A 22,574-nucleotide genomic window follows, 5' to 3' on the forward strand; every position below is an offset into this window, starting at 1 on the left:
TGTGCGTACCGACATTAAGGATATGAAATCAGTTATTGACATCTTTGATTTACTAAGGTGTTGAGTATGAATACTTCCAATTCGTTTCCTTTTAAACTGCTTTTTAACTTCAACGATCTTCCAATGAGCCAGGAACTCATTACTCGTTATTGTTCGCTTTTCGTTATCGCTTTCACCTATTCAAAGGAATCTTCTTAATGCTGAGAGTCACTACAATTGTTCCGATTCCCATTCTTTGCAATTAAAACAGCGTCTTATAAACATTATGCAAAAAAATAAATTGTAGTTGCTGAAATTGAGCAATTTCTCTAGAAGTAATAAACTTGTTAGAATGCAGCTGTTAGTAAGGGTCACTTCTTGAAATAATCCTTCAATAAAAGAAATGAAACTATATGAAAGCTCACTGGTATTGTACTTCTGTCATGAGAATTCGAGTAGTCTTTTGAGCTGTTTTATGTTTTCATATCACATTCATGCAATTTTAATTGGGAAAATTATGCTTTTTATAAAAAATTTTAAATAACTCACACTTTAATGAACACAGTGTGATAGACGCTGTATTATTTACAATCAACTGAACAGCGAATATTTATAAGCTTCTGTAACTGACTGTATAAAAAAAATATTAGTAAGATGTTTACGAAGTTTCGAATATGCTAGGTGTCTGTTTTATGTTAGCTCTAAAAGCACCTGAGCAAATTTAAAATAACTTTTATTTTGAAATCAAAAAGTACAAAATATTAGAGAAGAATTTGTTTTGGAGTAACAAATATTTACAAAATAATTTTTACTGTAAATATCTTAGTTTTAACAACTAATACAATTTCACATTTTTCTCATAACCGCCCAGACTTCGATATATCGCAATACTCTAACCATTGTACTATAAATAATTTAAATATAAACAATTAATTTAAATTTAAATTGTGACAAAAACATAACTAAACGTTAAAGCAAATCTCTACTTAAGATTACAATTGTCAAATTTCTCATTTCATGGTATTGCATTACCTGATAATTGAGGCTGCAGTATTTACATTATTTGTGAACCTGAAATTATTACTCATGCCTGAAATTATTACCTTAAAAATGTACACAAACTTAGACATCAATATTATACATAGCTACAAAGGACTGCTCTAATACTGGTTTCTGCTGTGCTTGTAAAATCTGAATGGCATGCAGACGGTAATTCTCTTTCCATTCAGAAAAAGAGATTCTGCTACACATTCTTTTTATTTACACATTTTCTTTACAATTCTATACTGCAGATTAAAATATTGATAGAATACGTTACGGACGGTCAACTGTGAAGAGAAGAGGTTTTATTTAGAAAATTTGGTAAATTCATTTATAATTTCAAAATATATCATGAATACAAATGTAGCAATATAGTGTTAAAATTGCTGTACAAATTTTAATGTGAAATTTTAAAAATAATAGTCAATAAAACTAATTCTGATATAAAAATGTTCATCTAATTTTTAATTCTTCTTTAATTTTCAATATTTGTACTTTAAAATTTCAATATTAATTTTTAGACGAAAGAAAACATTAATGTGTTTTGGAAGGAGATAATAATCAATGCATATGAAATGTTAATGATTTTATAAAAGACAGGAAATTTAAAATGCAAGCTAATGGATAAAATGCTACAAAACTCTTAATATCGTTTTTATCAAAATGACAATATGAATTTCACTATACGGCCATTTGGATATCGTACTTTAGAGATAAAAGAAAATAATTAAAACCCTACTTCCGTTAATAAAATGTTTTAGATTACGGAAGATCGTAATTCTATTTAAAGAAAAAAGAAATTATTCTTCTGGCAAAATATTTATATAAAGACAAAGAAATAGTTTTAATATCCGTTCGTTCCTAAGCAGTTAGCACCTTTCTTAAAACTGAGACATTTCTCCAAAAGTATTGGTTTTTTCCACAGTTTTTGTTTCATCTGAAGTTGGCATGATGCTTTTGATTGCTTATTTTTTGTTTTTATCGCTTAACTTTCTGCTGTTCGATGTTATTCTTTCGAATGGGGTGAACTCGGCAAGAACATCCAGCTGGGAACTTGAAGAGCGCAACAGCGGGGCTGCGGTTGGGGTCCTGAGGGTACACAGCAAGGAGACGATGCAAACTGTATCTCTGTTGGCACACTGAGTCGTAGAATGGGGATATGAAAGAGCAAGGCTCGTTGGGATGCCTGAAAGAAAAATTATATGTTATTATCATAATTTTCTAGTATGACTTTAAGACATCAGCAGAAACATGCGCAATATATAACACTATGTAAAATATACTTCTGGAAGTCACTTTTACTAGATTCTAATTACTGCAGCCTGAGATACCGAAAGTCAGATGGTACGAAATTATTACAAGTGATACATCGGACTTTGATGTCCTATAATTTCCCAGTTATGGATCTCATCAGTTCTTAACATTCACGCAAAACAACAAAAAAAGGAAAGTTAAGTTTCTGAATTCGCGTGTTCAAGCCTTTTTTATATCTTGTGTAAGTTCCTTTTTTATATTCTAATATTAAGATCCATTTTTTAAAATGGCGAGTTTTTCGGTAGAAATTGTTTTGTGTTTTAGAATATACAAGGCATTTTCCATTGTTACATTATATATATATATATATATAATATATAGTCTCAGAATTTAATTTTTAATACATATAAATTTATACATCAATAAATAATACAAATTTTTGAAGTTACATAAATAGATGTATAAATACAAATATATATATATTTGTATTATACACATATATATGTATTATATATATATAATATAGTCTTAGGATTTAATTTTAAATACATATAAATTTATACATAAATAAATAATATAAATTTTAGAATTTAATTTTGAATAGACACTTTTGGCGTTATCTAAAAGGCGAATATATTAAGAGTTATAAATCCCCACTCATGCAAAAAAGAATTGCTATATTTTTTTTAATGAACTTCGTACTTTTGATGAAACGACACTTATTTCTTTTTCTTCGCCTCTCCCCCCCGCTAAGTCTGCGAAAATGGTACAAGTCACATAAAATTATTAACTGTAATTTCGACAAATTTTCTTGGGGCAATTTTGCGGTTATTTTATAGGATACTTAGTTAACAATCGTTTGAATTTCTTTAGTTGTTTGATTTATATTTGGGTAAAGTATTACGTTGTTAAGTTTATGTTCATATGCTTATAACGAAACATATTGCAATTTCCAGTTGCTAGATACTTATTTTCTATCATTCGATTTCATTAAATTTAATAGTTAGATGCATTCTTTATATCTGCTATTGAAAGAATAGGTAAACATATAGTCGAAGTCGTTATAACAAGCTATTATGGCGACCGTTCCATACCAATGAGGGGTGCAAAGACACTTTATGAGGTATTTCTTCCGCCTTCGTGGTGTAGTGGTCAGCACGCTCCACACATATCCGACAGGTCAATGGTTCGAGTCCCGGCGAAGGCATTGCTCATTTTTCATCTCTTATGCTTTCAAAAAAATGCCTGATATCTCTACAACTTCGTGAAATCCATTTCCAATATAGCCAATCTCGTCCTTTTTCCTTTGCCTTTAGGTTGCGAAAGTCGCAATGACAAACATAACTCATATAACCTATTTGCAAATAATTTTTTTTTTAAATTTACCTATAATGAAGTTACTTTTTAAAATAACTTTTAAACAAAAATTTTTCCTTTCAAACATTCGAGCTTAAACAGTACTGAAATGCACTTACCTGCAACTTTCTGTCCTGACTTTCTGGGGGAAAAGATCGGTGTTAATAATAACCAACCAGTCTCCAGAGACGCTTTCCTGTGCCCAACCTGGTCTCATGATGTTGGCTTCGGTTTCACAAGCAAAGCTACCACGTGCAGCAGGACTGTCACCGTATTGGTCCTTGAAGAGTTCTGGATCACCAACCGTTTGTAGCTCCTCATACATTATACGAACTTTACTGATACTCTTGTCCACCACTCTGTTCACAAAATCTCTGCAAAAATAAAAAATGTGTCAATTTTTCTCTTCAAGTACGTTGCTGACTTCGTAATCCTTTCAATACTTTTATGCATGTTTCCATCACTTTACCATAGTTTCTCCTAACAGCATCTCTCTCTCTCTATATATATATCGCATATGTAGGCAAGTATGTATTTCTGTCGAATATGTTGATATATATATATATATAGAGAGAGAGATACATATATACAGATATAGAACGTACACATAAAGTGTACGTTCGCGCCTTTTGAAAACATATCACTTTTACTCCTGTACCTTCCTGACTTTTTTTACCGGAGAAATATTTCATCAACCAGTGCCTACATCTACTTTGAATTAGAAGACGTTCTGTATTATCATTCCAAATGTGTATTAACAAACGACCTCCATTTTGGCTATCCATCTCGAAAAACTCGAAAAATTTCTCATAAATAGTAGCAAATGTAGACACAGATTTATGCAATCCTTAATGACCCTAATGCTTTATTTTCTTCCCCGTCTTCACATGTTGCCTCACGCCTATAATACATAATCTTCAAAATGATCCGGCTTTCATGTTACAAGTTACTTCCATAACCTATATTTCAGACAAGTAATCATAATAACTATTATAAGCATCGGATTTTCGAAATTTCAAGGGAAATTTCGAAAATGTGCAACTTTTTCGTTCTTAAAAATTTGCTCAGCTACTAACGCTGAGGAAGCATTGCACCCTGAAAGAATGCTGTACTCACAGAAAATTGCTGTTGAAAGGCAGCCCCTGTTGACCTTACGGTAATACACTAGTGTCCTTGGCTGCTGTTAGTTATAAACTATTTATATAAAAAGCCATTCGCTTTACCTACAATAACACTACATTAATATAGTTCACAGATGTTACGAAATTAGTTTTAAATGTCGTAGAAAATGAAAAGGAAATCTTCAAAATGAACTAGGTTAATCCATCAAAAACCATCAATTGAAGTATTTATCTCAAGAATGAAGTTTCTAGTGGCAAAATTACGGAAGCCAAATTCATAGTAGTAGAAAACATGTACACATTTATTTCTAAAAAAAAAAAAGGAGCAATTTTCTTAGTTGTGAAATCAGGAAATCTAGTTCAAAAGACATCTTAATGTTTTTAAATAAAATTTATTCTAATTAAATTCTTTTGCATAATTCAATGAGATGAGGTTAGTAGTTTTTAACTGGAATATTTTAATACCGACAAACGGAATTAAAATGACTTATTTAAGCAGTATGTGTGTTTAACTTAAAATACTGAATACTCAATTAGACCAAATTTACTTACGCAGGATAATCGTCAGTAAGAATGCAAAAGTTTTTCCCATCCAATGCACACGGAGGCATAGATCCATCCGGTCTCGGTCGGTCTGGTCTGGGAACTTTCTGTGGAGGTCCTTCTGAGACACAGTCTTCTTCAGGTGGTGACTTGACTGGAGGTTTTGGTGGTGGCGGTCCATCTGGCGGTATTGTCGATGGAGGCAGCCTTATTAGTGGCTGTAGTGGAGGTGGTGGGGGTTTTACTGGCGTTCTAGTAGGCAGTGGTGTTGGCTTTGTGGTAGGAGGCTGTCTTACTGGTGGCCTTGTTGGTGGAGGTCTAACGGATGGTCTAGTTGGCACCGGTGAAGGTGGACGTCTTGCTGGTGGTCTAGTTGAAGGGGGTGGAGATGGTCTTACTTGGGGTCTAATTGGAGGAGGAGATGGCGGGCGTATATCTTGGGGAGGTTTCACTGGGGGTCTCGGTGGAGGAGGTTTTACTGTTGTTCTCTTTGGAGGAGAAGACGGTTTTACTGGTGGTCTAGTTGCAGGAGGAGGTGGGGAATTAGTAACTACTTGTGGCTTTAATGGTGGTACTGTTGGAGGAGGCCTTTTCGGTGGCCTTCTTGTAGTAAGTGGTAGAGATGGTCTTACGGGAGGCCTTTTTGGAGGTGGAGGTTGTTTTACTAATGGTTTTACTGGTGGAATTGTTGAAGGAGGAGATGGTTTTACTGGTGGTCTAGTTGGAGGGGGAGTTGGAAAACTTGTAACTACTTGTGGCCTAACTGGTGGTTTTGTTGGACGAGGAGGTGTTTTTGGTGGTCTTCTAGGAGAAGGTGGTGAGGATGGTCTTACAGGAGGTGGAGGTTGCAGACGTGGAGGTTGATTTACTAGGGGTGTAGTAGGAGGAGGTGATGGGGGTTTTATAACCGGTTGTGGCTTTATAGGGGGTTTTGTTGGAGGAGGTTTGACTGATGGAGTTGGTGGTGGAGGTGATCTTATTGGCGGTCTTGTTGGAGGTGGAGCTGGAGGGAGAGTTTGTTTCACTGGAGGTCTAGTAGGTGTTGGGGGAGATGGTTTTGTAACTGGCGGTGGTCTTACTGGAGTTGTTCGAGGAGGTGGTGATGGAGGTGTGGAACTTATTAATGGTCCAGTAGGCGGAGGTGATGGCGGTCTTACTGGGGGTCTTCTTGGTGAAGGTGGTCTCACTGGAGGTCTACTAGAAGGTGGCGATGGAGGTCTGGTAGCAGGTGGTGGCCTTATTGAAGGAGGAGTTCTTACTGGTGGTCTTGCTGGAGGAGGTGGTCTTAGTGGAGGTCTCGTTGGAGAAGGGGTTGGTGGAAGGGATGATATTCGCACTGGAGGTCTAGTAGGTGGGGGTGGTGATGGCCTTGTAACTGGCGGTTGTCTTACTGGAGGTCTTGTTGCAGGAGGTATTGGCGGAATTGAAGAGTATTTGACTGGTGGTTTAGGAGGAGGTGGTGGAGGCCGAGTAACTAGCGGTGGTCTTGTTGGAGGTCTTGCTGGTGGAGGGATTCTTACTGTCGGTTTAGTAGGAGGAGGTGATGGGCGTCTTGTAACTTGAGGTGGTTTTGTTGAAGGTGTAGGTCTTACAGGTGGCTTGGTTGAAAGAGTTGGTGGTTGTGGAGGTAAAGATGTTAGCACTGGAGGTGGTCTTGTTGCTGGTGGTAATCTTACTGGAGGTGTTCCTGGAGGAGAAGGTGGAGGTGATCTTACTGGTGGTCTAGTAGGGCGAGGTGATGGAGGCTGAGTAACTGCCGGCGGACTTATTGGTATTTTTGGTGAAGGAGTTCTTACCGTTTGTCTTGTAGGAGGTGGTCTTACTGGCGGTCCAGTGGGAGGATATGGTGGCGGCGGCCTTACTGGTGGTCTTGTTGATGGAGGAATTCTTACTGTAGGCCTAGTTGGAGGTGGGGATTTTACTGGTGGACTAGTAGTTACGCGTGTGGGAGGCCTTACAACTGGCGGTGGTCGTACTGGAGGTCTTGGAGCAGGAGGTGGTTTCGAAGGTAAGAATGGTTTTATTGGCGGAGTACTCGGAGGAGGTGGTGATTGTCTAATAGGTGGAGGTGCTTGTGGCGTTGTAACTGGAGGTGGTGGAGGTGGCGGAGGTGGTAGAGGTGGTGGTGGTCTTACTGGAGGTGTTGGTGGATGTGTTGGAGGTATTTTTACTGGCGGACTAGTAGGTGGTGGTGGTGGTGATCTTACAGGAGGTTTTGTTGGAGGAGGTGCTGGTTTTGTAACTAATGGTGGTGAAGTAGATCGCACTGGAGGTTTAGTGGAAGGAGGTGGTAATCTTCTGGGGGGTGGATCTGGGACTGGAGGTGGATGCCTAACTAGTTGTGTTGTTGTTGGAGGTCGAACAGGAGGCTTTCTAGCTGGAGGTCTTGGACGACGAGGAGGGGATCTGGTGGCAGTTGATGGCCTTATTGGAGGACTAGTAACAGGTGTTTGAGAAGAAGGTTGAATAGGTGGCCTTGTAGGTGGAGGCCTCTCTGCAGGCGTAGTAGGTGGCACTGGTGTAGTACCATTTAGAAGACAAGGGCATGGTAGTCTATTTCCGTTCTCATCTGTTGGATATATGAGAGGACGGACAGTTGGATCTGTCACTTCACCAATATATTTTTGCCACCATTCTCTCCACCACCCACTATTATGTTCATTGTGGCCAGCAAAATGTCCAGTTCCATTGAACTTACTAACTTGTCCACCGAAAAGACTGCTTCCTATGAATTTGCTTTCGCTGGCCTCTTTAACAACTGTTTTATCTTGACTTATTTCCTTACCATCAAGAAGTGCAAGAGAGTAGAGCAAAGAGAATAATACGATATCAAATGTCCATTTCTGTAAATATCAGAAATGAATAAATAAAAAAAATAAAATAGCTTTATGTAAAACATTTTTTTTTTAAATTTGTGAAAAAAATATTGGTGACTTTAATAACGCTATACGTAGAATAAAAATAATTGTTAAGTCAAAATATTAAAATTACATTTGTAAATAGTTTTAAAGTAGAATGAATTCGAAATAAAATATAATATTTCAATGTAAATACTGTTGGTATTCATAGGAAGTAAAAAGTGCGTTAAAGTCAAATGTACGCTATCAAACATCTGCATGTGTATTATGTGCACCGCGCAAAAAAATAAAATGGCATACATCTATATCTCCTGTTCTACTGGGCCAATTGACAAAATTCAAATTGCGTTTCTCAGGTCTCGAAAGTGCGAATTAGGATATATATTAGATTTATATACAGCCATTGTTCTACGATAGGTATTTTGACACAGAATCGGACTTTCTGAAATGACGGGCCAATTTTTTTCCATATTTCGATTCTACGACTGAAATTATGCCTAAATATTAAATTTTGTAAAATTTGTTGCCACATTTACGGAGAAATTCAAAAATTTAACTTGGCATATTTTTTCCAGTTTGCACTAAGAATAATTCACTTGGCGAAATTCTTAATTTATAGTAACCTACTTACTTTCCTTTTTTTTTTTTTTTTTTTTCATTAATGCACGAGAGGAAGAAGTTTCCATCATTCATTCTTTCAAATAATTTTAACAAATTTCCATTGTTCATTCTTTCAAATAATTTTAACAAATTTCCATTGATCATTCTTTCAAATAATTTTAACAAAGTGCGTAAACCACATTGGCGTTGTTATCGCTGATATTAAATACGCCAAATTTCAAAACGCGCTAAAATATAAATTCACGTGTATCTTAGGAAATTTAGAATAAAAAACTCTAATTGTTTGCAGATATGCTTAGAAATACATGTACTTTAAGATGATGTTAAAAAGTTTATAGGTTACACTATAAAAAGTTTTTCCAAAAATGTATAAAAAATATTTAAAAATACAAACTTTTAAAACAAATAATAAAAAATGGGCGAATTATATTTGGATTAAAACTAAATTTCGTATTCTGGAAGAAGGAATCAAGTCAGTTTAATACAAAAGAGATATGAATAAATATATGTCGAATTTAATTAACATTGAGAAGCTAAAATTTTTAAAGCTAGTTTTTTAAAATCTACACGTGCGATTTTTACAAAGCTTGGCAGTTTGACATAATTTGAGTCGTAGAATCGAAATATGGAGAAATATTTGGCATGTCATTTCAGAAAAAGTCCGGTTTTGTGCCAAAATACCTATATTAGATTGATGCAATATATAAATCTAATACATATCCTAAGTCGCGCTTTCGGACATGGAAAACGTAAGCTGAATTTCGTCAACTGGCCCAAAAGAACGGAAGATATAGAACTGTCCCGTTTTTTTCCCGCAGTGTACCTATGCACTGTATATTGCCAGATAACCACATAAAACAGTGGCTTCATTGGTTCAAAATGATTCACTGTTCATTAATAACAATAAGGTTTTTTAATCTTGTTACGAGCCGCAGAATGGAAACTCGAAGACCCAGTGCGGCTCACGGGACGTCAACTGTTCACCACTGATATAAAGTATGTATTTTCGATATAAGCATCATTATTTTTTAGGACTACTGGCAGTATAAAATAACAAATTACTAATTTATCATTTATTTAATTATCGTATGAAAGCTTCCTGCACTTTATGCACAGAAATTCTTCGAATTTTTTATTGATGACTTTAAATGTTTCATTGCGCTTTTAATGATATTTTGTATTTCCTTGTATCTCCCATAGCAAGTATAAAATAAAATTTTCGTGACTTTCAACTAAGAAGATAATTATAAAAATTCTAGAGAAACACAAATGTCAATTTTATTCCATTAATAAACGTATGGGTACTTATTTATGCCCATATATAATATATATATATATATGCCCATATAAAATATATATATAATTTTGCCTTTTATTTTCATAATCCTCGTTATAAAACCATGCACATTATGATGAAAGAGATCGATAAACAAAGAATCTAAACAAATAAGAGATCTTAAATGTCACGAATTGGTAACAGAATGCCCTTGTGTTTCCGATCTTTATTTGTAACATACAAGATACTATCATTTTAAACAACCGAACTACATCTTTGATTTTTATCTGCTGTTTGTTTAGCATTTTAATGCTGTAATTTTAATGACTAATTATATCTTTAAAAATTAGGCGTGATAAAACATTTCTCAATTTCAAAAAACAATTCAAAAACAAATTCAAAAAACTGCAAGGTTGGTTTTCGTGGGTTTACTGCATGTTTAATAAGAATGACAGCCAGTTTCCGTCCGAAAGTACTCCATGAAGGTAACACTCTCCTCGGGCAGATAGATCTTTTTTCCATGTTCAAATAACTTAACATTAGTTCCCTCCAAATTTCATCGCTAAAATATCCTTTTATACATGGCAGTACTAGAATTACGAAATATAAATTAGACTCATAGACCAGAAAACTCTAAAAGTGATTTCTGTTGAAAGTTTAGATCAACAGCAAATACTAATTGCCTTTTTTTACGATTTGGATAAATTTACGATTTTGATAAAATTTAAACCAGTAAGTAATAAGTAACGCTTTCTAGTTTTTATAGCTTTCGTACATGCAACTTAACCATATGAAAGATATGTAATTTTTAAACCTTATTTGAACATGTAATATTTCTAAATATATGAATAAAACATATCTTAAAGGACTATAAGGACCACAGAACTTTATTGAGGAAATAGCTAATTTTGCATGCATTCTTATCGAAAAGAACACTAATACTTCTACAATTCTTATCGGTTATAGGTGAATGAATTTTCAAATCTAACTCGTAGTTTGTTTAGAATGACTAGTATAATCTCTTCCCAAATATGGAATCTAAATTCGTCGAATAAATAATATTTTCAAGAAATTTGATCAAAACTTGTCAGATAAGTTGTGAGCAGGAAAATCTTATTGTTAAGCTTTCTGATTTTTCATCAAGAACCGAGTAACCTGGTAAATTGATGCCTAAACATTCTGTATATTTGACTTCCTCGATAACTTTAGCCTTTCTGTTTCAACCAGAATGAAGTTTTCTCACATCAGTCCACTGGCTCCTCAAACGTAATTTTTTGCATCATGACTCTCCGCTTAATTTAGTTACCTTGTTCTCACTTGTTGACTGCTTTGTAAATTTCAGATCACATTTAGCCTTGGTTACCCATAGATTCTGTATGTCATTAAAAAGTAGTTTCTTTTTATGCATACAAAAGAACAGAATGATTTAATTTAAGGTAGCTTACCATAAATTACGCGAATGAACACGAAACATTATATACAACTTTTTGCGGTGATGCTGAAATTACATTAGGTATTCATTTCGTCTGAATTCAAAATAGTTAAACTGATGTGAAACATTAAAAAATTACTATCAGAATTAACTTAAAATATCCTCTTCTATAATTTATAAATATTTTAAAGTAAATTTCTGTAATTCTGTGAGAATAAATTAGTGTCACTTTTGCATAATGAAACTCAGCAACGTCAAAAACAAACGAATACCAAACGATATATTGGCGAGAAAGGATTCTACTTTTTGTTCAGAAGATTTTGTGCTAGCGTTGTATTCTCTTCAGCATGTTAAATTATTTTATGGAATATACTCCTGATAATATTGCCTAATAGGTAATCCTAAAGCTATTTAAAACTTATAAATGATTTCCTGTATATTCTTTCAACACTTCTCTTTAAATGTTTGTAAAGACTGTTAACTTTTATTTGTATTCTATTTGAGCTAAGCAAAGCCTCTGCCTTATTAAATAAAAATTTCATACTTATTCTAACTTATGATTCTTTAATAAAACTGTGCTAAATAGAGAATAGTGTACTCAAACGCCTTAACCGTGTTAAATGCACGACATATCAATTTCTTTACAGAATTATGTTTTATTGCAAGTAGTGCCAACTTCCTATAATAAATTTATGAGTCCCCCCTCCAAAAATTGTAGCAAGTTTTGTTTTACGGAGAGAAACTTCCCTCTTTTAACTCTTTTCAACTTGACGAAAGGAGTATATTTCATGAAATTATAAAAATAGGAAATATTATTATTCGTCTGTTAGTATCAACTTTTACCATAAACTGCACTGGAGAAAAATATAATATCATTATTATTTTTTAACTTATGATCAAGTGACTTTATAACGATATTTTAATTAATATCATAATAGAAAATATGAATTTTCAAATAGTAAAAACTGAAAAAATTACACCTGAAACGAACTTTTATCTATTTGTAATCAATTAAGCAAAGTCATATGGATAAATAGAAGATATCTTCCAATATTCATTTAAGCAAATTTATTACATAATCTCGAACTGTGATAAACGTTGTTTAAATAGAAAAAAAAAAAAAAAAAAAAGCGCAAACATAAAACTTAGAATGAGGGAAACAAAGAGCTTTGGATTGGTTAAATTTACAAAAAACTTGGGTTTTATTTGAAACCTGCATCGGTTTAATGTGTTTGTTGTTTTTCCCCAATTTTAAACTGATTAATTATTAATGCAAACTGATGTCAATATCCTTGCATTCATATCCTCAGCATCATTAATAACTTTTATACTTTTACATATTAATATCGATATTCAAAGAATCATGTTGAAAAAACTTAATAGCATCGAAAAGAATATTTCATTTGTAATTTCTAAATCTCGTACATTTTTAATTAATTACTTATGATTCACTATCTTTTATATCCGCTGCATCTTAAAAATTATTATTTATTTTTCAATTCAATAAAAACCTCTACGGAAGTGTATAAGTTGAAAATTTTCGAATAGTCAGTAAAATGTTCAGTAAAACTCAATAAATGAAGCCATTAATAAAACTTTCACTACATTTCATTAATATAAGCAATAAATAAAATTAAGTAAATCAAATAAATTTTCATATTTAAAGAAATTAAACACTACGATCCGTTCGGTTCAAATAAATTTAGTAACCCTTAAATATATTTACTATTCAGTATCCATATGAAATCCGGCATGCTTTGATATTATAATTAGCAGTGTCATTTTAGCAAACTGTTTTAAAATTTTTTTTTCTTAATAGTATCTTGTAGTTTCTGAATAGCTAGCAGTAAATACAGTAATTTTTGCTTAAGAAGAGGTGTATTTTCTTCTCTTAAAGCGATGGGGATAGATTAACATTATTTGGAGTTATCTACGGTTTATCTTGAGGTTCTTTAGAACATCGTATAGCCAAGTGAGGCACAAATCCTGTATGAGTACTACCCAATTTAAGAAAGAGCTTCTTTGAAGATTCATTATAAATATAAGCAGGGAATTAAATGAAATCATTATAAACTTAACAATTTATAGAAATGCAAACATTCTGGATTTTTATTGTTCAATAACGAGAAAAAAAAAAAAACCCTGACTAATCGATTCGACATTTTGTAATTCGATAAACAACAAAATCATCAGTCATAGGCCATGAAACATCTCGAATCTCAGTTCTGAGCCCGAAACCCGAGGATATCAGTAAAAATGTATACAAACAGTGTCAGGTTCAATGTTCCTTCTAACCTTCTTCGGGAACATGCAAGGACCTGACTCGGAACAGAGAGCTTACTAAAGCTATGTTCAAAACTGTGGGAAGTAAACAGGATACACAAGAAGGGTATACAAAACACTTTATTTTTCTCTATTTACAATGACTTCCGTACTTCGGAATACACCGACCCGCTACTTGGGGTCAAAACGTAAAAGTATAAAAATAAAACTAAACTCTAATTTAACTTTAGAATAATAAACGTGGAAGATTGGCCTTATATTAACAGGAAGCGTATGTAGTACAGAGAACTGTGAACATTACAATACGTTTAAAATTTATCAAGAGGATTAAAACCTCTGGCCTGGAAGGCAACAAGCAACTGCGTAACTTCTAAGATAAGCCGCCTGCTTCGACTCACTGCTTCCTCTCTCTCGCTTGGCAAAAAGCCACAACTTAAATACTTGGCGTTCGCCAGACAAACTTTGCATAAAAACCTTAACGCTTATAATTCTGGCCGGAAGTAGAAAATAAGAAGTGATAGTAAAGATTTAAAATAAAATAAACGTTAGTAAAACTTAAGATCCTTACATACTTCCCGCCAGAGTTAATTAGTTTGAAACTGAGGTCTAAAACGACCTTGTTGAAAACTTTTAGCTCTAGAATTTAACGCGAGGCCAATCTTTTACAAACATACTTCGCTAGAAACTAGAAATTTAAAAGAAAGAAATTTGTTTTTACAATAGCAACTCCCAGGATACACAATTTTTTTTTCATCTGTACTGCATCAAAACAGGAGCTCTTATTCAAATCTGGTTCCTTCCAGAGATCTGGAAGGAAAACTAGTTTAATGAAATGTTACACAATGAAATGGCAAGTAACATATATAATTATACGTCTCTTAACATTCTTATTTCATTCATGACTATTTTAATTATCTCTCCCCGTGCTCTCTGACATGTGTTGTAAAAGAACACCAAACACGAATGTGTTTCTGTCTACGTGTTCCACACTTCCTCCTACAATCAAAACACTAACGTGTTAAATTTCAACATAACAAGACCTCTTAACACACCCTAATTTCAACTCTAAACCCTGAGGTACTATTCTAAAAGTGTCTAACTCTGAAGTGTAGCGTCAGAGAGCCTAACTACATCATTCAACCTTTAACACATATTCACCATGATTTAATCTGTTTACAGTCACACGGATAAAAAAAATTTTAACATTACTTTCACTTTTACCATATCACGGTATTTCTTAACATTTAAAATAACAGTTCACATTGTATATAAGAACATATTAACATGCCGTTAAATTTTACACATTTGAAAACATATATTAGTAGTACATTGTTAACTTCTATTCTTTTCAAAGCAAGTGCCAATTCTTTCTACATTGAAATACTACATTTCAAAGAGTCTTTCAGACTAAAACTTCTTTCTTGCTAGAATGTTTTAAATGAAATTTATACAATAACTTTTTACAATATTTAAGTCTTTACAGAACGCTATTATACATCAACTTTAGTTTTACGCGCGAGTAATTGAAAAAAATAATACCAAAATCGGTAACAACTCATTTCTCGCCTTTTTGGCGATAAAGGTAGACCTCGCATGAGGTAAAACTTCTTGAAATCTGCCACTTGCAGTAAAAATGAAAGATTAACTTAAGTTTGCAAAGTAACATAAAATTTTACTTATCTTTGTGATATTCGGACATCCTTTTCTGGGCCCAATCCTTAAAGGTATTGCAGATAGTAGTTTGATTTATCCTCCTTCTTGTACGGGCTCGCCTTTCAGTGCCTTCCTCTGGAAGCTTCCTTTTTTCACCAGTTCGGTCACCCTTGAATACCTTCTTTTTCTCCTCTGCTTGTGGTCTTGGCCGTTTGATGGCAGCTGGTCTTGGCGGAACCGGGAACCTTCTTTCGTGTTCCTGCTTGGACCTCGTTGCTGGCCGTTCAAATTTTCCTTGTAACTTTTCCTCCGCCGTTGATGGCCCTTCCGCAGTTCGGCGACATTTGCTGCTGAGAGTCCTGTCGGATGAGTAGATCTTCCGTTTTAGAGCCGGGTTATAGTTGCCGTCATTTCTCCTGGTTCTCTTCACATACGTCGTCCTTCTCCCTTCTTCATTCTGGGGGTGTTCGTGAACTCTCTTTTCTGGACGGTGGAACGGCTTCTTTTTCTTGCTACCTTCAATTTTTCCGCGGGGAAATTTTCTTTTCACTTGCTCCTGCCTCTTAATGGCTTGCCCTTGTACTTGTCGTTTTTCCACCTCTGGAGCTTGTGCCTGCGGTGTCTGCCGTGCCGGATCCTGCAAAAGATCTGAAAATATTTGCATTTTATTACGATCAAAGTAGGGTTTGATTTGATCAATGTTTGCGGAGCAGGTTTCACCATTTCTGGCTTTTAACACTACTACAGCGTGAGTTATTTTTTCTATAACATATAGTCCTTCAAATCGTGGAAAAAATTTGGCAGTTTTATCTTCTGGTGCTGAAGAAAGTGAATGCTTAATTTTTAAAACTTCATCCCCTACTTTATAAGTTACTCCCCGTCGTTTCAAATCATAATAGAGCTTCTGTTTTCTTTGTGCTACTTCCGTATTCTTCTTTGCTTCCTTAATTAGTTTTTCTATATCACCCATTTTAAATTCTGAGGCTCTTTGTTGCACATAAAATAATTTATCTAACGGCGTTATAATCTTTCTGCCTAAAAATAACTCAGCAGGAGTTTTGCCCATTGTATCATGTTTTGCGGTCCTAAGGGCGAAAGCAAATTCATTGACATAGTTGTCCCAGCTTTTATGAAAATTTTTAACATAACTACGGATAATTTTCACTATATTTCTATTGACCCGTTCCGCTATATTTGATTGCGGCCGATACGGGACCATTTTTAAATGACGTATGCCCAGTTTTTGGCACATGTCTTCAAATATATTACTTACAAATTGAGGACCATTATCCGATATAACTTTTAGGGGCGCCCCGTATTTTAAAATATACTTATTTAAAATAGAATCAGTAACTAATTTCGCGGAGGCTCGTTTTAAGGGAACAATTTCGGTCCACTTACTAAAATGATCAACCATAACAAGGAGATAGCGACTTTTATTTAACTGACTTTTTGGGAAAGGGCCCAATAAATCGATGCCAATTATTTCATTTGGAAATTCGGATTTAATACTATTTAGAAACCCGGCCGGGCGGAAATTAATATAATTAACTGCTTGACATGTTGGGCAGGACTGGACATACGCCCTTGTTAACTTTTGCAGTTCAGGAAAGTAGACTGCCTCGCGTACGCGTTGGATAGGTTTTCGAATACCAGCATGAGAAGCTAAAGGGCTGTCATGGAGCTCCTGCAGGATATTTAATCTAAGACTAGCTGGGATAACAGATCGAAATTCGTTGTTGGAATTCGTAGTTTTTGTATAGAATAATAGACCATATATTAGTTCGTAATGGGCCGCCCTATTTCTTATCGCCACAATATCTTGGTGGCTAAAATTTTCAGGATCCTTCAAATACTCATAAATACTTCCAAACTCAGGATCCTTACCCAGTTCTGTTATTACAGTTTCTCGGGAATTTATTGTACACGCTGTAAGCATTGCAACTTTTACGGTATTACCCTGTTCGTCTAATCTAATTCGTGATAGGGCATCTGCTACGATATTTTCCTTTCCGGGGGTATGCTTGATTACCAGATTATATTCTTGCAGCTTGAGTGCCCATCTTATTAACCTTGGGGATAAATTTTTCCCTGAGTACAATCTAGTTACCGCCGCATGATCAGAGTACACTGTTATCGGCGCCTTTCCAAAATAGCCTCGGAACTTTTGCACTGCTAACAGAACTGCAAGTGCCTCTCTCTCGGTCGCGGAATAGTTTCTTTGTGTTTGATTTAAAGTTCGGCTAAAAAATGCCACGGGCTGCTGATTTTGCGAAAGTACCGCTCCTACCCCATAATCCGAAGCATCCGCTGAAATTTCTAAATTCTCATCCTTTTCAGGAAATTTCAACACAGGGGCTTGCGTTAATGCTTGTTTTAATTTTTCGAAAGCACTCTTGGCTTCGGCCGTCCACGAGAATCTTGCCTTTTTCCTTTTTAATTTTAACAATGGCTCAGCGATAGATGCAAAATCTTTTATAAAGGACCTATAATATGAACAAAGTCCTAGAAAAGAAGAGAGCTTCTTTGCCGTGTTTGGAGTCGGATATTTTTGTACAGAGATTATTTTTGATTCGTCTGTCTCGATTCCTTTTTGAGATATTTTGTAACCTAAATATTTTAATTCAGGGGCTGCAAATTTGCACTTTTCGACATTAACTTTTAGACCGGCCTCATTTAATAGAGAAAACACCTGTCTTAAATCCTGTACATGTTGGTCGAGATTATCACTAGTAATACTGATATCGTCTGAATAGATAAATGTGGACTTTCCAAGAACAGGTCTTAACACAATGTCCATGCATCGCTGAAATGTTGCTGGGGCCCCTGAAAGGCCAAACGGCATACGCAAAAATGCATAAGTGCTTGGTTATAAAGCAGACTTGGTTATAAAAGCAGTCTTAGGCACGTCCTCAGGCCTAACCCCTATTTGAAAATAACCAGTCGTTAAGTCTAAAGTCGTCATAAATTTGGTTGATTTTATGTTCCTTAGAATTTCTTCAATGATCGGTAACGGATATACCGGATATTTAGTTATGGAGTTTAATTTACGGTAATCAATAGCGAATCTCCACCTTTTTGGATGCGTCAAAGGATAGTCATTATTTTTCTTAAATAAAACCACCGGGCTAGCATAACTACTTAAGATGGGCGTTATGATCTTTTTACGTAGCATATCGGTAATATGCCATTCTATAATTTTTTCCTTATTCTTATCATACCGGTATGGTTTTTGGCGAACTGGCATTGCATCTCCGGTGTCAATACTATGATTAGTAACCTGAGTAAATCCTGGAATATCACTAAATAACGAAGCAAATTCACTTACCACTTGTCGGATTTTTCCTTGCTCGTCATTAGGGAGGTGGTCAAGATTTACCATCGGCGGTTCAGCCTTTTCAGTACGAACTGGTTTCATTGTCAGCTTAAGGGACGCTTCATTAAAATCCAGTGTTGCTTGTGCGTCTGAAAGAAAATCTATTCCTAAGATTATATGTGCTTGCAGATTCTTTACTATAAAAAACATCACCTTTACTTGTTCGTCCTTGATACGGATATACAACGGTACTTTACCTATGCACTTACATTTTTCTCCTTGCGCCGCTAACACTGTCGTATTATCCGAATTATATATGCGGTATTTGCGAAAATACTTCCTAAAGAAATCTTCTGCCACACAGGAACACTGCGCGCCTGTATCCAGGAGTGCGGTGGCTGGGATATTATTCACCAACACTTCAATCTTCGGAGAAGAGTCAAATTTTTCACCATTACTGTATTTAACTTGTAGGAAGAGGGGTTTTCGTGGCCTTCGGATTTCCGCACACTCCCGTCAGCAGAAATCCGTTTTAGTTTAAATTATTTTTCATTTCCGTGCTTTCCTTCTTTTTCCCCTGTCCTTGAGACTTTTTTCCTGGATTGCTATTGAACTGTCGACGTTCGCCGGCTGTTTTTGAATGCTCGGGTTTCCTTGCCCACTGATTCGCTTTGCCTCCGTAGCCGTGTGCATGAGTTTGCTGTAGTCTTGGCGTACCAAATTGGTTTCGCTGTTGATATTGGCGTCTTCTTTCGACGTCCGCCGTTCTTCTACTTTCAAACTGGATTGCTAGCTCAAATAACTTTTCCAGTGTAGTCGGATTTCTTAATTCAATAAAGTCTTGCACTTGGGGCAATAACCTCGGCAAAATCACTTGAATTATTTCAGGATCCGGACGGTTTCCATACAAGAGCTTGAAGACGTGAATTTTTCTTAAAATAAAGCTTGAGAGATTTTTGATTCTTTGTTGATATATACTAAAAAGTTCCGTTTCTAATTTCGCACGATCCCTTACAACAGGGAAGGCTTTTAGTAGGGCAGTCTTGAAATTCTCGTAAGTATATGTGGGACTTCCTGCTTGACCCAAGAGACTTCTGCCTATACATTTGAACCAGTTAAGTGCTTGGCCCCTCAAAGCGCTGGTAGCTAAGGTAACGTTTTGAAACTCGTGCACGGGGTAGAGCATGAAGTGGTCATCCAATTTTTCCAAAAAACTGGTTACCGTGAGTTTCCGTTAAATGTTGCTTCTGGTTTCATCGAAGCGCGCATGGTCTGGACGATGTAACCAAATCCTTCCAGGGCGGCAGCTGGCATTTCTGGATTCTGAGCCGTTTCTGCAGGCAGCACAGGTTCTTCTTGAAACTCGGCCATGGTTATTCTTCTTCGTTGGGCGCCACTGTCAGGTTCAATGTTCCTTCTAACCTTCTTCGGGAACATGCAATGACCTGACTCGGAACAGAGAGCTTACTAAAGCTATGTTCAAAACTGTGGGAAGTAAACAGGATACACAAGAAGGGTATACAAAACCCTTTATTTTTCTCTATTTACAATGACTTCCGTACTTCGGAATACACCGACCCGCTACTTGGGGTCAAAACGTAAAAGTATAAAAATAAAACTAAACTCTAATTTAACTTTAGAATAATAAACGTGGAAGATTGGCCTTATATTGACAGGAAGCGTATGTAGTACAGAGAACTGTGAACACTACAATACGTTTAAAATTTATCAAGAGGATTAAAACCTCTGGCCTGGAAGGCAACAAGCAACTGCGTAACTTCTAAGGTAAGCGGCCTGCTTCGACTCACTGCTTCCTCTCTCTCGCTTGGCAAAAAGCCACAACTTAAATACTTGGCGTTCGCCAGACAAACTTTGCATAAAAACCTTAACGCTTATAATTCTGGCCGGAAGTAGAAAATAAGAAGTGATAGTAAAGATTTAAAATAAAATAAACGTTAGTAAAACTTAAGATCCTTACAACAGAAACCCGAGGATATCAGTAAAAATGTATACAAACAATAAATGTATACAAATAATAATCCATAAATCATTTAATACTAGCAAAAATGCCACATTATCCCTTTTTTTGCTGAGCATGATTAACACTAAACAAAAGCAAGAGAAAGAGTATTTAAATAATAATCGAATTTAGGAAATAAAATATTTAAAACTGTTCTGGGAAGATATCTAGTAATAAATATAAATCAAAAAGTTTATTTCGATATTTTAAGATTTAAGGGACCAATAATTGCATGCAATCTATATTGCATGAAAGCATTTTGAATACATTTTTAATTTGTTTTTCTTTCCGCTAGAGTTGCCACTGCTAATATAAAATATGGCTAATGGCTATAAAAGGCTTATTCGAACAATTCAATTCTAACGACGATGAATGGAGACATTTGGTCTTTATCATGGTTTTGTCCCGCATCCACTATTAACAAGATTTATTTTAATTTTTAATAATAATAATAACCAACTTATTTAAGCATAAATTTATGAAAGTAGCTTTAATACAAATTCGCCAAATTTTTTTTGTTTTTAACAATTAATATGATGAAAATTAATGCAACGAAAATTTTCCATTTGAAATATATACAGTGTGTCCCAAAAATATTGACCTCGTCTCTTATTTCTTAAACATGATCATAGACATATAATATAAATTACAAAGTTACGTAAAAAGGACACAGAGTTTTATGAAATCATTTAAAATTTTCAAGAAATTCAATTTAAAGAAATACAACATTTACATTTTTTTATGGCTTCAGTACAGAAAAATTCTCTTTTAGAGGTCATGTACTGGATTTGGACCTCCCGAATAGGCCTCGAGCGTGCTTTCAGTTACACCACGAAGGCATACGAAAAGGAAAGAAAAAATCTTTTAAAGGACGACTGGGGATTAGGGGAACCAAACGTCAGATCCTGATGGTGACGAATATTTGTCCACCACCTTTTATTTCGGGTGTCACTTGTAAAGTCTCTTTCCTGAAATTAGGCTGTCTAATCATTGAAAGAAGTTTTTTATACTGTACATGGGCATCGCAGAAAATTAATTAAAAAAACACATATATTATGCCTACACTTTACATGCATAAGCGCAAAACAGAATTTCTATTGTAATCTAAGTACATAGTACCCCAAGCATACACTATAAATAGATACAGGTATTTTTGAGAAACTCGTAGTAAATACTCATCTTGTGCGTTTGTTATGTAGCATACTATTGCTTCTTAATATTCAAAGAACAAATTACATCACAAATTTTAATATATCAATCCCTGGTATTAAACTAAATACCCATAACTGATTCCAAGTTTAATTCTGAGTTTTCAACAAGGACTAAAATTTGTTGTATTAGAAAAACTATAGTTGATGCTACTATAGATCTATATGTTAGCTGACTGCACTTACGACGGTCTTGATACGGGAAATCTATTGAGAATTATATACTCTTAAAAGTGTTTCCAAAGAAAACATTCACTGTATACAAGGGAATTTCATCTCTAATACTTTCATAATAAGAAAAAATAAATGAATACTCACATTCATGGCTACAGCTGTGGTGCAGAAACCGATCGAAGTTCAGGATCTATCATCCATGACTGGGATTTTTGGACAAACAGAAGAAACGAAGAAAACGTGTGAAGCACAGGAAAGGAGAGTAATATGGAAAATCCGAAGATACAAACGGTCCAAGTTTAGGAAATGCTTTAATTACGAATATGCAATGGGCTCAGCTTTAAATACTTAAGGTAAGAGGTCAGAGGTAAAGACCTTCAAAATGCGGAGTGGACGGATGGGACAGATAAGATCATGTCATCAAGATTCTTTCCGCTAT

General features: G+C 35.0%; 1 protein-coding gene across 1 annotated transcript; it reads right to left on the reverse strand.

Annotated features, from left to right (window-relative positions):
* Positions 1-694: 694 nt before the first annotated feature.
* On the reverse strand, positions 695-22,574 carry LOC118201012 (uncharacterized). Its single transcript, XM_035373024.2, has 4 exons — positions 22,280-22,574; positions 5,304-8,137; positions 3,750-4,004; positions 695-2,206 (listed from the first exon to the last, which is right to left on the reverse strand). Exons 1-4 carry the CDS (start codon positions 22,283-22,285, stop codon positions 1,999-2,001), a joined length of 3,303 nt encoding a protein of 1,100 aa, XP_035228915.2. The 5' UTR covers positions 22,286-22,574; the 3' UTR covers positions 695-1,998.

This window comes from Stegodyphus dumicola, chromosome 2, assembly GCF_044657685.1.
Source record: "Stegodyphus dumicola isolate Sdum_Otavi_A_Nest chromosome 2, ASM4465768v1".
NCBI lineage: Eukaryota > Metazoa > Arthropoda > Arachnida > Araneae > Eresidae > Stegodyphus > Stegodyphus dumicola.

Excerpts from the sequence above, each read along its gene's own strand:
- LOC118201012 (XM_035373024.2), bottom strand. Across the intron at positions 4,005-5,303 it reads CTTACTGACGATTATCCTGC|AGATTTTGTGAACAGAGTGG; the intron begins GTAAGTAAATTT and ends TTATTTTTGCAG. Across the intron at positions 2,207-3,749 it reads GTCAGGACAGAAAGTTGCAG|GCATCCCAACGAGCCTTGCT; the intron begins GTAAGTGCATTT and ends TTTTTCTTTCAG.